This window comes from Onychomys torridus, chromosome 23, assembly GCF_903995425.1.
Source record: "Onychomys torridus chromosome 23, mOncTor1.1, whole genome shotgun sequence".
NCBI lineage: Eukaryota > Metazoa > Chordata > Mammalia > Rodentia > Cricetidae > Onychomys > Onychomys torridus.
The window spans coordinates 59,248,829-59,263,619 of NC_050465.1; the positions used below are offsets into that span (position 1 = coordinate 59,248,829).

At 44.8% G+C, this 14,791-nt stretch overlaps 1 protein-coding gene across 1 annotated transcript in view; it reads right to left on the reverse strand.

Moving 5' to 3' along the window:
* Window positions 1-14,791, reverse strand: part of Nhej1 (non-homologous end joining factor 1) — a 97,268-nt gene that overhangs the window by 81,871 nt on the left and 606 nt on the right. The window contains exons 2-3 of the mRNA XM_036173460.1: window positions 10,298-10,474; window positions 9,346-9,558 (exon numbers count right to left, since the gene is read on the reverse strand). Of these exons, the coding sequence (XP_036029353.1) occupies window positions 9,346-9,558; window positions 10,298-10,474 (390 nt within the window). The remainder of the gene's footprint in view (window positions 1-9,345; window positions 9,559-10,297; window positions 10,475-14,791) is intronic.

Genomic DNA, 14,791 nt, shown 5'->3' on the forward strand with positions numbered 1-14,791 from the left:
AAAGCCAGTTACCAGGAGACTAGAGTGAGAAGATACAGACCAGCCCACTTCACACAGTGCAGCTACACTGAGCATTCACATGCTGAGCACCCACACCCTGAGCACCCACACGCTGAGCACCCACACCCTGAGCACCCACACGCTGAGCACCCACACGCTGAGCACCCACACCCTGAGCACCCACACGCTGAGCACCCACACGCTGAGCACTCACACGCTGAGCACCCACACCCTGAGCACCCACACCCTGAGCACCCACACTCTGAGCACTCACACGCTGAGCACCCACACCCTGAGCACTCACACGCTGAGCACCCACACGCTGAGCACCCACACGCTGAGCACCCACACGCTGAGCACCCACACGCTGAGCACTCACACGCTGAGCACTCATACACTGAGCACTCATACACTGAGCACCCACACTGAATCACGTGAGTCACCTATGCCAGGTGGCCATTAGCCTGTGGCTGGGGGAGGTCATCAGTTTCTTTTGCTTCCACCAAGGACATGAACTAAAGGAGACACTAAGTGAAAGACATGCCCTAGATGAGGGGGTCAGCAAGCTTTTCTCGGAAAGAGCCAGATAGTCAATATTTTCAGCTTTGTGGCCCACAGAGTCTCTGCCGCAACTACTCAACTTTGCTGTTGCGGCACGCGAAAGCAGCCACAGACAATATGTAAACAAATGAGGTGGCTGTGCTCCAATATAACTCTACAAAAGCAGGCAGCAGGCCACATTTGGCCTGCTGGCCACAGTATGCTCATCCCTGGCTAGATCTAAAGAGGGAGCCTTTTAGACAAGATCCCCCAACATGGGCTTGAAATAAGGAGAAGGTACATAGGTATCCCATCAGAGGCACCAGGCAGACTCACCTGGGTCAGGATCCCCAGCAATGGTTCCCCAGATGCCTGTCTTTGCTTCCCATTGAGTCTCTAGAGGAAACTAAAAGCGCAGCTTGTGTCGCAGCTCAGGTTATAAAGAAAAGACTTTTCTATGTTTCTCTAAAGATTGGTCAACAGAGAAAAAACACTAGATGTGGAGGTATGTGTGGGCAGATAAAGGCAGTAGCTTTTTGTATCAGGATCCAAGAAATGTAGGTGTCCTGGCACAGGTATAAGGCAGAGTCTAGACCAGCTGTAGACAGCTTGTACCTTTTTTTGTCACTGGCATACTCCAGCCTGGTACTGCCCCCCATCCTAGGTCCTCAGGAAGGACTTAGGCCCCCAAGAAGTACTGCTCAGAACTCCTGGCTTTAAGACATATCCTGGGCCTGTGAGACGGTTGAGCAAGCTGCCAAGCTTGATGACCTGAATTCAATCCCCCAGACCCACATCGTAGAAGGAGAACTCGCTCCTGCAAGTGTCCTCTGACTGCCACATGGGCATTGTAGCACTCATGAACACACATAATAATTAACTCAAGACAGTGATTAAAAAATAACTATTAAAAAAAATAAGATGGGCTAGGCTCAACTCTATACCCTAGGAATTATTTTGATAAGTTTGGTCCTGGTCAAGGTAGATTAGAAAAACAGGCAAATAATTGTATGAAAGCCAACAGGGGTTTGGTGGATTGAACTGAAAATAATCATCATTGCTAACCAAGCAGCCACAGTGGCCCTTTGGTGGCACCTCTCAAATAACAGAAACTCTAATGTTAATAACCAGCTTCTCACCATGGTGGGCTGGGGAGCACCACCTTTGAGGTACTAAATATAACAACATGAAACACAGCAAGGAATAGTTTTTAACTAATGCCATGTCTATAGAAATAGGATAGCATGGTCTCCAGCAACTGGAATGATCTACTGGACTGCAACATCTATATAGAAAAAAATTGTTTTTTAATCAGGAAATATTTTAGCTTCCCAAATAATTTCATACCACTCTAAATTCCTGAGCTATAATTAATTTCAAAGTTAGATGAACATTAAAATTATTTCTCTTGGGCCTGAGAAGGTTTCTTTGTTTTTAAACTTATATGAATGCTGGTTAGAAGTTCCCAAAATATCTACTAATGGTCATAAGAAGATTGGTATAAAAATAAAAATAAAAATAAAAATAAAAAGGCATGCAATCACGTAGAAAAATCAGTGTACTTCCAAAGGCACAAGGAAAAACTATGCAGTGCTTTAGGAAAGGGACACCCCCTACCATTCATGAAAGCAAAATATGAAGACATGTACTTACAAGCCAATATCCACTGGGAACTAGGCTCTGAGGCCCCTGCCTTTGAAGAGCTCCCATGATGGGCCAGGAAGTGTGGTAGGTACAATAGAAGAAGTTACCACTCTTCCCCAGAGAGGAAATAATCCCACCACCTAAATTCTGATTTCCTACAGAATTTTTGTGAGTCCTAGGCAGGAGAGAGCTGGCCCCAGGTGAGCTATATCAGATAGTACAGTAAAACCAGCAGACTGGAGGACCAGGAGACAGAGACTAGTCCTGGATCTGCCAGCATCTCATATGGCCACAGCTTTCACTGTCCTTGTCCTTTACAAGAAAAAAATGGGTGTTAGAACACTTTCCCTCACAGCCCTCTATAATCCTGTGGCAATGCTGCATGTGTCCTCTTTTTGAATCATCCTAAGTCCATAGTAACTGGACTTACGTTGTAACTAGCATTTGATAGATGGACAAATTGAGTCATATAAATGCTAGTCCTAATCCAAGGTAACAGATATAATCTAAAGGTATTGATATAGGGTTGACTGGAATTTGTCTTCTGCTTCCAAAGCTTGTGTTCTTCCTACCACTAAGAAACTCTGGGGTGTGACCCCCTAACAATCATAAAAAACCAAACCTGTGACAAGTCTGAAAGTGAAAATCCAGACTATCAAGAATTAGATTAGTGTGTATTAGATGCACACCTGTAATCTCAGTATTGGGAGGCTGGAGCAGGAAAACCACAAGTTTGAGGACAGTCTGAGTCAGACCGTGAAACTCAGTCTCAAAAAACAAACACAGGGGCTGCAGAGACGGCTCAGTGGTTAAGAGCACCGGCTGCTGCTCCTGCAGAGGACCCGGGTTCAGTCCCCAACACCCACATAGTAGCTCTCAACTGTCTGTAACTCCAGTTCAAGGAGATCAGATGCCATCTCTGGCCTCTTTGGACACCAGACTTGCACATGATGCACATACATACATGCAGGCAAAATACTCATACACATAAAATAAATAAATCTAATAAAGACGGAAACAAACAAAAAGTAGGAGGAATCGTTATATTAGACACTAGAAAGAACGGACAATAGGAAAAGGGGGGAGTGAAGAAAAATTTGCCACACGTAGAAACAGATACAGAATCATGAAGCAGAGACCCAGAGCCTACATATTCCACAATTACTACAGATAGTTAAGAGCTATTACGTCCCTTAGCGTTAATAACACGCGATGGCTCACACCTGTAATCTCAGCATCTGGGAAGCAGAGGCAGAAATATTTCAAACTCGAGCTGAGCTACACAGCAACATCCCATCAAAGAGAAAGAAAAGATGGCCAAGAATGTGCCTCAGCTTATAGAGTGTTTGTCTTGAATGCATGAAGCCCTAGGTTCGGTCACCAACACCACAGAGAACCAGACAGCACACCTGAATCCCAGTGCTGAGGGTGTGGAGGCAGGAAAAGAGAGGTTTACGGGTCCTTGGCTACACTGTGACTTTGAGGATAGCCTGGACTACATAAGACTGGGGGTGGGGGGAGGTGAATAAATGGAAAGCTGATATTAGTAATTGGTAACTGCTTTAGAAGGAAAATAAGAGAGCAGACAGAGCCCATTTGTTTGTTTCTTAAACTGTATACTTTAAATGCTTCATGGAATGTTTGTCTTTGGCATGAATTACCCATTCAAAAAAAAGCAAATGAAAACTATCACAAGAATGAGTAACAGACAAAACTTCCAACCGCATGACCTCACAGACACACACACCCTCCTGAAACAGCAGCCGCCTACATCCCTGATAGTGTCTACCAGCCCCAGCTTCTTCCCTGCCAAGTTCCCTGCAGCCCAGGGGTTTCCCTGGGATAACAGCCTTCTTCATTCATGATAAGGACTTCACCTGAACTTCAAATATGCTTGTTAACCAACTGTTCTAAGCCAGTGTCTCCCTGTGGCCAACCAAAACTCATTCTCCTCTAACACTGCAGCTTCTTTCCCATGGCAGCTCCTCAGCTGGAAGACCACACTAAAATAATTTCCTTCGCCTTTCATTTTTCCTCCATCATTTTATCATTACCCCAGTGTTCTTTATTGCCTTTTTCCCCCAGGGCTGGAGTTCCTGGCCCATGCTGAACAAGGGCTCTAACACTGAGCTAGCTACACCCCTGACTTACTCTGTACTTTTGAAAGAAGAAATTACTCGAGGGAACCTCCAGGAAAGCTGCCTCCCCACTCACACTAGTCTGAATTCGTAGGACTATACAATACACTAGACTAGCTCTGGATAGGGATTCTCAAAGGTTTCAAATGGTTGGAGGCCAGAACAAGCATCATTGAGGAAACAGTGCCCCCTGGTGTCACCTAGAAAAACCCAGGGGCTGTGAATGACTACAAAATTCTGTATGTAAAGTAGGATGGAAGAGTTCATAAGAAATTCAAGTCAAGTCAACAAATGTGAGGGTTAACTACGCGACAGGACCTGTGGGTAGCTCTCAGCAGTTTCTTCCCAAAGTCAGTCACAAGGGGGCATACCTGCAGTCTCTACTTGAGAGACTGAGGTGGTCTTGCCCCCAGGAGTTAGAGGCCAGCCTTGGCAACATCAGAGAACATCCTTAGCTGGGGTATAGCTCAGTAGTAGAGTGCATGCCTAACAAGCGTGAGGTCCTGGGTTTGGTCCCCAGTACCACAAACCAACCATTGATGAATGAGCAGTTCTAGCCCTCAAGTATGGTGCTTTACAAAGTTCCAGACAAATAAATAAATAAATAAACAGCAGCTGTCGAGAAGTCCTTTGCTGGCTGGAGAGATGGCTCAGAGGTTAAGGGCACTTGCTGCTCTTCCAGAGGACACAAGTTTGGTTCCCAGCAAGTGCTGTAACTCCAGGTCCAGGAGATCTTCTGGCCTCTCAAGTACACAAGCCCACTCACAGAAATACATATTATTAAAAATTAAATCCTTAAAAAAAAAGTTCTTTGTTCCATCTACAGTCTCCTCTTTTTTTGTTTTGTATTTGTTGTTGTTTTTTTGTTTTGTTTTGTTTTGTTTTTCAAGACAGGGTTTCTCTGTGTAGCTCTGGCTGTCCTGGAAATTACTCTGTAGACCAGGCTGGACTCAAACTACAGATCCTCCTGCCTCTACCTCCCTAGTGCTGAGATTAAAGGCGTGTGCCACCACCACTTGGCTCCATCTACATTCATTTATTGGTGCCAAACTATCACATCACCTATAGGAAACTTCAAGTAGAAATACCTTGAAGTGGGAACTAGAAAATGATGCTTTTGCAGATGGCGCTGCTGGACAACCTGCAGCTACACCTCTCAAAGAACACTCTGAGTGCTACTGAATACGGCAAGCACTATTCATTGATTCTTAAATATCCTATATATGATATACTATAATTTGTTTAACCATTCACCTCTTGGGTTATTCTGGCTTGAGAACAAACAAAGAAACCAGGGCTGGAGAGATGCTCAGCAGTTACAAGCACTGGTTGCTCTCCAGAGGACCTGGGATCGTTCAATTTCCAGCATCCACATGGCAGCTCCCAACTCTCTGCAACTCCAGTTCCAGGAGGTCTGATACCCTCTTCTGGCCTCTGCAGGTATCAGACACACATGTGGTGCATAGACAGATATGCAGGCTAAACACATACACACAAGATAAGTTTTTTAAATGCCACAATGAACAATTGGGAAGAAGTCTCTGAGTGGCTCTATGTGGGGAAGGGGAGCTAAGAGAGTTGTTTCTTGTTTTGTGATACTGGGTGACACTGTGAAACTGTAAAGCTCTGGCTGGCCTAGAACTCACTACGTAGCCTAAGCAGGCCTCAAACTCCTAGAGCTCACCTTGCCTTTGCTTTCAGAGTACTGGCATTAAAGCCATGTGCCACACTATACCTAGCTAGACATGTGTTTTCATCACTTTTAAGTAAATACCTGGGAATCGAATGGCTGGATTAAGTAGGGTATACTCATCTTAAAAACAAAAGTTGGGGGCAGGAGAGATAGCTCAGTCAGTAAAGTGCTTGTCATACAATCATAAAGACCTGAGTCTGAAGCTCCAGCACCCACATAAAAACTGGTGAGCAGTTCAAGGCCAGCCTGGTCTACAGAGCGAGTTCCAGGACAGCCAGAGCTACATAGTGAGATCTGAAAAAACAACCAAACAAACAGAAAGTGGTAAGCATCTGTTATCCTACACTACAGAGGCAGACAGGAGGGTTTCTGGGAATTGCTGTCCAGCCAATCTAGCCAAATCAGCAAGCTTCAGGTTTAGTGAGAGACTCTGTCTCAAAAACCAAGGTAGAGAAGTAGTTAAGGAGGACACCTGAAGCTGGACAGTGGTGGCACATGCCTTTAACCCCAGCCTAGTCTACCATCGAGCTCCAGGACAGCCAGTGCCACATGGGGTGGTTTGAAAGGAAAAGGCTCCCAAAGGGACTGGTTCTGTGAGGAGGTGTGGCTTTGTTGGAGTGGGTGTGGCCTTGTTGGAGGAAGTATGTCACTGTGGAGGCAGACTTTGAGGTTTCATATATGCCCAAGATACTTCCCAGTGTCCCAGGCCACTTCCTATTCCCTTCTGATCAAGATGTAGCCAGCACCATGTCTGCCTGCCTGCCACCATGTCCCACCATGATGACAGTGGACTGAACCTCTGAAAATATAAGACACCCCATTAAACGTTTTCCTTTATAAGAGTTACCGTGGTCATGGTGTCTCTTCACAGAAATAGAAATCCTCACTAAGACACCATGTTGGGAAAAAAAAAGGGGGGTGGGTGGGAGACACCTGAATTTGACATTTGGCCTCTACACATATGCTAACCCACTTGCACGTGCACCCACGCACACATACACATGCATTATTCCCCAAATTGCCTGTAGTGGTTCTAATGTGATTAGCCCCATAGGCTCATACAGAGTGGTACTATTAGGAGGTGTAGCCTTGTTGGAGGAAGTGTGTCACTGTGGAGGTGGGCTTTGAGGTTTTTTATGCTCAAGCCACTCCCAGTGTCTCAGTTCACTTCCTGTTGCCTGCGAATCAAGATGTAGAATTTTCACCTCTTTCTCCAGCACCATGTCTGTCTGCATGCTGTCATGTCCCCCCATGATGATAATGGACTAGCCTCTGAACTATAAGCCTGCCCAATTAAATATTTTTCTTTATAAGAGTTTCTGTGGTCATGGTGTCTCTTCATAGCAACAGAAACCCTAAGACACTGTCTGTATCATTTTACGTTCCCATCAGCTACAGTGGATATTTGGGAGAAATTCAAGGCTTCTAGTTTAAGTTTTAAAGACTATCTCAAATCCTCAAAGCAATAAAGATGGGATTCAAACAAGATATACTAAATCCAAAGTCAGTTTCTTTCTTTCTTCCTCCCCCCCCCTTTTTTTTGTTTGTTTGTTTGTTTTTTTGTTTTTCTATGTAACAGTCCTGGCTGTCCTGGAACTCTCTCAGGATGGCCTTGAACTCACAAAGACCCACCTGCCTCTGCCTCCTGAGTGCTGGGAATAAAGGCATTTACCATGCCTAGCAGTTGGTTGGTTTTGGAGACAGAGTATCATGTAGCTATGCTATACTCAAACTCACTGTGCAGCTGAGGATGGCCTTGAACTCATGATCCTCCTGCCTCTATCTCCCTAGTGCTATGATTACAGACATGTACAATCATGCCCAGCTTTGAAAATGTGTCTTGGGCTGGAGAGATGGCTCAGTGGTTAAGAACACTGGCTTTTCTTCCAGAGGTCCTGAGTTCAATTCCCAGCAACCACATGGTGGCTCCCAACCATCTGTAATGAGATCTCGTGCCCTCTTCTGGCATGCAGGCAGAATACTGTATACATAATAAATAAATCTTTAAAAGAGAAAGGAAGGAAGGAAGGAAGGAAGGAAGGAAGGAAGGAAGGAAGGAAGGAAGGAAGGAAGAAAATGTGTCTTTTTGCTTTGTTTTGTTTTTGTTTTTTTGAGACAAGATCTCTCTATTATGTATTTCTGGCTGTCCTGGAACTTGCTATATAGACCAGGCAGGCTTCAAACTTAAGTGCTGGGATTAAAGGCATGTGCCACCACACCTTGCTGAAAACTTGTTCTTAAATTTATTATTAAAAATTAATAAAAGTTCTTAGGGCATTAAAGCTACAAGCAAGAAGAAGGCATGGTCCTCCTAGTCTGTAAAGGAGGGCTTTGAAGTTCACTAGACTAACGCAGAGTCTAGCTCAGTCATGAATAAGCTGGATGGCTTTGGGCAAATTACTTTCAATCTTGGTTTCCTGTTCTGAAAAATGGAAATAATAATATCTATCTTGTAGAAAAATCATAAGGAGAAAATGCTTAGGAAAGTATCACACGCTAGGTGGCGGTGGCACACACCTTTAATTCCAGCACTTTAATTCCAGCAGAGCCAAGAGGATCTCTGTGAGTTTGAGGCCAGCCTGGTCTACAAAGCAAGATCCAGGACAGGTACCAAAATCACATGGAGAAACTCTGTTTCAAAAAAGAAAAAAAAAATAGAAAGTATCACACTCTACTTGTTATCAAAGTGGTCTTGATAAGTCATAACTTGGAACTATTTTTTTGTTGTTGTTTTGTTTTGTTTTGGAGACAGGGTTTCTCTATGTAGCTTTGCATCTTTTTCCTGGAACTCACTCGGTAGTCCAGGCTGGCCTCAAACTCACAGAGATCCTCCTGGCTCTGCCTCCCGAGTGCTGGGATTAAAGGCGTGCACCACCACCGCCTGGCTACTTGGAACTATTAAAGCCTCTGCTTTAAGCCAGGTATGGTGAATCCCAGCATTTGGAAGCTGAGGCAGGAGGACTGCTTCAAGTTCAAAGCAAGCCTGGGTTCTACAGTGATTTCAGGGCAGCTAAGGCTACATAATAAGACTCTCAAAAAAAAAAAAAAATCAAGAAAAGTGGAACTGTTTCAGGCAGAGATGGGCAGAATTTCAGCCAGACAGTGGTTTAACCACGCTTTAATCCCAGCACTCTAAGGCAGAGGCAGGTGTGATCTCTGTGAGTTCAAGGCCAGCCTGGTCCACAGAGTGAGTTCCAGGACTGCCAACGCTACACAGAGAAACCCTGTCCTGAAAAGAAAAAAAAGAATTTCAGGAAATATAAGGGCACCCTGATCTTTACCTGAAGCAGCTGGGATCCCCACCTGCAGCTTTATCTAAATTGCACTTACCAGTGAAGAACTAGCTGGAGTACAGTGGAAATGCCAATTGAAGGGGAGACCAGACAGCTCACTGCGCACCCGAAGAATCAGTGCCTCTGCTACCCGATCACAGGAGAAGGTAGCTTGGCTAGGGTGAGCGGGATCTTTAAACAACGGGACAAGCACTTCCTCCAGATGATGTAGAAAGGCTGAGGGGGGCGCAGTTAGGCGCTTGTTCAGTTCCTAGAGAGGCAGAGTGCAGGTGTTAAAAGCCAACTCCTCAAAGGCAGGAGCAAAGGGCAACCCATGAAGAGAACGGGCAGGAGAGGAAGGGCAGGAGAAGAGGGGCGGGAGAGGAAGGGAACGCATCACAGCAAAACGAAGACAAGAGTGAGCCCCGAAGATCGAAGATGGGCTAGCCTGCTCCACAGCTCCATCCCGGGGAAGAACAACGTACTGAGACCTGAACACATCGTATGACAGAGATGACAGTGTGCATTATTGTTCATGCAAAGTCAGTCTCTCCCGTGCTCTCTCTTTCTCTTTCGCTCTCCAGAAATGTTTCAGATTTCTGAGTTTCTTGGATTTTGGAATATATGCACAGATTTTTATCAGCTGCACAACTCTAACCCCAAAATCCAGAATCTGAACTGATCTAAAATCTACAACTTTGGGGTTGGGGATTTAGCTCAGTGGTAGAGTGCTTGCCTAGCGAGCGCAAGGCCCTGGGTTCAGTCCTCAGCTCCAGGAAAAAAAAAAACTACAACTTTTTGAATGCTTGAATATTTGGGATGTAAAAAGTTTCCTATTTTAGAGCAATTCAGATTTTGCATCTTCAGGATAGAGGTGTTAAGCCGATAATTGTTTCCAACCAATTCAACCTTCCTTGCCAATGTACAGATAGACAGGTTGATGGATATTAACGTCTTACAGCCAGCACACCAAACCACAGTGATACCTCTCTTCACACTTACATTCTTACCTTGGCTCGCTGGCTGACCACCAAAGCATCCACCTGTTCATGCCACACCTGTTGAAGATCTGAAATCAGCAAGGCATAGCCCTGCTTGGTGATAGACGCCTTGGCCAAAAGTGAGTTCTCAGCAAGTTGTAGCCATGCCCATGGCTGCATCAACAGGCCTTGCTCTAGTTCCTCCATCTGCAGGAAAGTCCTAATTTAGCACAGTGCCTCCAGGAAATCCAACCCCAAGAAGACCACTCACAATCCCATGTCAACAGTAAGACAGAGGCATGCAAGCACACCCCCCACTTTGCATAACCAGTCTAACTACCCCTTGACAATTGACCTCACGTTTATTTAGAATTTGGGGCTGGAGAGATGGCACAGAGGTTAGAGCACTGTTTGCTTTTCCAGAGGACTGGGATTGCATTCCCAGGACCCACATGGCAGCGTACAAGCATCTGTAACTCCAGTTCCAGGGGATCTAATGCCTTCTTCTGGCCTCTTCAAGCACTGCACATGTAGTATTCGCATACATGCCGGGGGGGGGGGGGGGGAACTCATATACATAAAATAAAAATAAATAAAATCTTTTTTTAAAGATCAGAATATTTCTTACAAAGTTCCCAAAGAATAGAAAACATGTCTTTACCAGGTGTGGTGGTGCATGCCTCAATCCCAGAATTGAGTTCAGGATTCCCAGGCCAGCTGGGGATACAGGAGACAGACTCAACTTGGTGTAAAAGGAGGAAAGGAAAAGGAAAAAGAGGGAACAAAAGAGGAAAGGGGAAGAAAGAGCAGATCTCTTTCTTCCATAGTGTTTAAACAGCATATTGATGCATTTAATATAATATGGAAGCCAATCCTATTGAATCTTTACTTGGATCCTGTATGTATGATGCTATCCTTCCTAGAACTTTAAAAAGGAAAAGAATGACCAGCACTTGGGAGGCAGAGCCAGGCGGATCTCTGTGAGTTCGAGGCCAGCCTGGGCTATAGAGTGAGTTCCAGAAAAGGTGCAAAGCTACACAGGAAAACCCTCTGTCTTGAAACCCCCCCCCCCAAAAAAAAAGGACAAAAATGACTCTCGTCTTGAAAAAAAATTGCCAGGGTGGTGCACACCTTTAATTATAGCACCTGGGAGGCAGAGGCAGGTGGATCTCCAAGTTTGAGGCCAGCCTGGTCTATAGAATGGGTTCCAGGACAGCCAAGGCTACATAGAGAAACCCTGTCTCAAAAAAACTAAATAAATAAAACTTAAGTCCTGAATATGAGGGGCTGGACATTGAGATTATTTGGCTGCTAAAAGCAAAGTTAGGGTCAGTGAGCTGGCTCAGCAGGAAAAGGCATTTGTGCCGAGCCTGACGACCTGAGCTGGATCCCTAGGATTCATATGGTAGAGGGGACAATTATCTCCCATAAGTTGTTCTCTGACCTCCTCATAAGCACCGATAAGTGCTATATTTGTTTTGTTTTTTCAAGACAGGGTTTCTCCATGAAGCCCTGCTGTCCTGAAACTCACTCTGTAAACCAGACTGGCCTTGAACTCAGAGGTCTGCCTCCCTCTGCCTTCCGAATGCTAGGATTAAAGGGATGCAACACCACCGCCTGTGCTATAATTTTTTTAATAAAAAGAAGGAAAGAAAGTTTGGAAACAAATAATAAAATCCTAAAGCAGACTTGGTGATGTGCACCTATAATCCCAACACTGGGGGAAGGAAGTGGGAGGACCAAGGTTGGGCTGGGGAGACCAAGGTTGAATCTACTGGTACCAGGTCTACTCACAGAGACTTAGATCCAGATGCCTAGGACCTACAGAAAAAGGCTGGTGGGGTGGTATGTACCTGTGGTCCCAGGACTAACAAGAGAGAGGCCAAGAAAGGCCAAGAATCTACTGGTACCATGCCTGCTCACAGGGACCTAGATCCAGATGCCTAGGACCTACAGAAAAAGCCTGGTGGGGTAGTATGTACCTGTAGTCCCAGGACTAACAAGAGAGAGGCCAAAAAAGGCCAAGAAGGGGGCAGCTACACCCAGGCCTACTTACCAAAGTTCTAAGCTGAGACTCACAAACAGTAGGAGACACCTGAGGACCACTTCTGAGATGGTCCTGACTTCTACATGCATTGTGCTGATACACACACACACACACACACACACACACACACACACACACACACACATCTTTACCCCCAGACAAGAGAATATGAAATGAATAAATAAAATTTTAAAAAATTAAATTTAAAACATTTCCAAATAAGCCCTGCATTGGTGTCGCAGGCCTTTAATCCCAGCATTTGGGAGGCAGAGCCAGGCGGATCTCTTGGAGGCCAGCCTGGTCTACAGATTGAGGTCCAGGATAGGCACCAAAACTACACAGAGAAACCCTGTCTCAAAAAAACAAAACAAAATTCCAAATAAACAAAAGTTTAACCTACATAGTGAGTTCAAGCAAGGCCAGCTTGGGCTACATGAAACCCTGTCTCAAAAAAAAAAAAAAAGAATCCTAAAACAGAGGTTCATTTTGAAGCTTTTATTTAATTATCCTCTCACAATTACATGCCTACATAATCTACTTTGACATAGTCCCCCTTGTCTAAAACAGAAATTCTTACTCAGAGTCTGTTCAAGTGAATCCTCCACAATTATGGAAAAGTCGTGTGTACATGCATTACAGTATTATGATAGTCAAGATGCCCATGACTATCATCGCATTACGAATGTGATGACAGGGATACAGTGGCATGATAGACACACACAAGGGTTGATAAAAGCAAGAGAGAAACGTCCCAAGTCCCTTTCAGCAATGAGCGGGCAGCACAGTCCACACCACAGAGAAAAAGACAACCCCACTTGAATAACTGGGTACAACCCCACACGCAGGCCCACATGCCTTCTGCTAAGCTTGGAACTCCTAGAGACCAACATTTCTTCCTCAATAAAGACTGCTATGTGGGCTGGAGCGATGGCCCAGTGGTTAAGAGCACAGGCTGCTCTTCCAGAGGTCCCGGGTTCAATTCCCAGCACCTACGCGGCAGCTCACAACTGTCTGTAATCCAGCTCCAAGTGTTTTGACACCCACACACAGACATACATGCAAGCAAAACACCAATGCACATAAAAATAAATGAAATCATTGAAAAAATGCTGTATCCTCAACCTAGTTAAATATGTAATAACTAATAAGTCTGTCTGACAGAATTTATTTTTCCTGTGCGAATAGAAAGTCATGATTTCCTTCATTATTTTCAGCTATAAATACAAAGTGAAGTGCCAGGAGGTGAAAGCTTAAGACTACAGAGAAAAATAATGAAATTCCTGTTTAACTCTGATGTAACAGTCATTTCCAACTTAGTCGAAGCCATCAGTCTTCCTAGCTTTCAAAGCACTGTCTCATGACACTCCTTAATTTGCCCTGTAATTAACAGGTGGAACATAAATGTATACCGTCACAAAGACTGCATATATGACAGGGATCCTTTAAGATCGTAGAACCGAGTGACATGACCGGCATCTTGGTTCAAGCATGTGCACTGTGTGATATCTGCACAGTGATGAAACTGCCCAATAACACGGTTCTCAAAAACATATGTCCATTTCAAGTGACACGTGACTGCATATATGGTGGTTATTTGCAGCAGCCTTGAAACCCTCTGTGTAGAGATGGTTATTTCCATCACGTGCTGTTCCAACGGGAAAGACTGGTCTTGGAATGGTTAGAGTCTTCACTGGGCAAGAGTTTACATTGGAAAAGTTTAGAAATACAAATGAAGTTGCCAAACCCTCTAATTTCCCTTATAGGCACATCCTGGCATGCACTCTAAAAGTCACCAAAATTGAGTTTATTGGCCTAACAGGTCCTTCCTTAAGTCTCCAAGGCCAAAACCCACAAGTTAATGTTTTGTCTGAATGGGAGGAAGCTGTTTAATGTGGCCAGGGACAGCTGGCCCTATTTTAAAAAAAAAAAAAAAAAATGTGTAAAGCATTCAGCACCAGACCCAGGCTGGCTGCTCCTACCACTCAGCCTGGACTGAGGTAAGCTTAACTCGGTGAGTCAAGCATGATGAGGCATGCCTCTAATCCTAGCACACAGGAAGCTGAGGCAGGAAGGATCTTGATTTGGAGACCAACATAGCAAGAGCTTCTCAAAAAAACAAAACAAAAACACTAGATAACTCCGTGGTAGAATGGACTGGGGCCTGAGATCGTCTCCAGCATGGTGGGAGAGGAATCTAAGTCCTCTGGGTTTTACATTCCCCAGTCCAAGTTGGTCTTGAAAGAATCACCAGTGTGATCGTCTTTTTTTGTTTTGTTTTGTTTTTGTTTTTCGAGACAGGGTTTCTCTGTGTAGCTTTGCGCCTTTCCTGGAACTTGCTTTGGAGACCAGGCTGGCCTCAAACTCACAGATATCCGCCTGGCTCTGCCTCCCGAGTGCTGGGATTAAAGGCGTGCGCCACCACCGCCTGGCGTGATCGTCTTTTAACAATGAGAATGTGAAGTTGCAAGTTCTGTCAC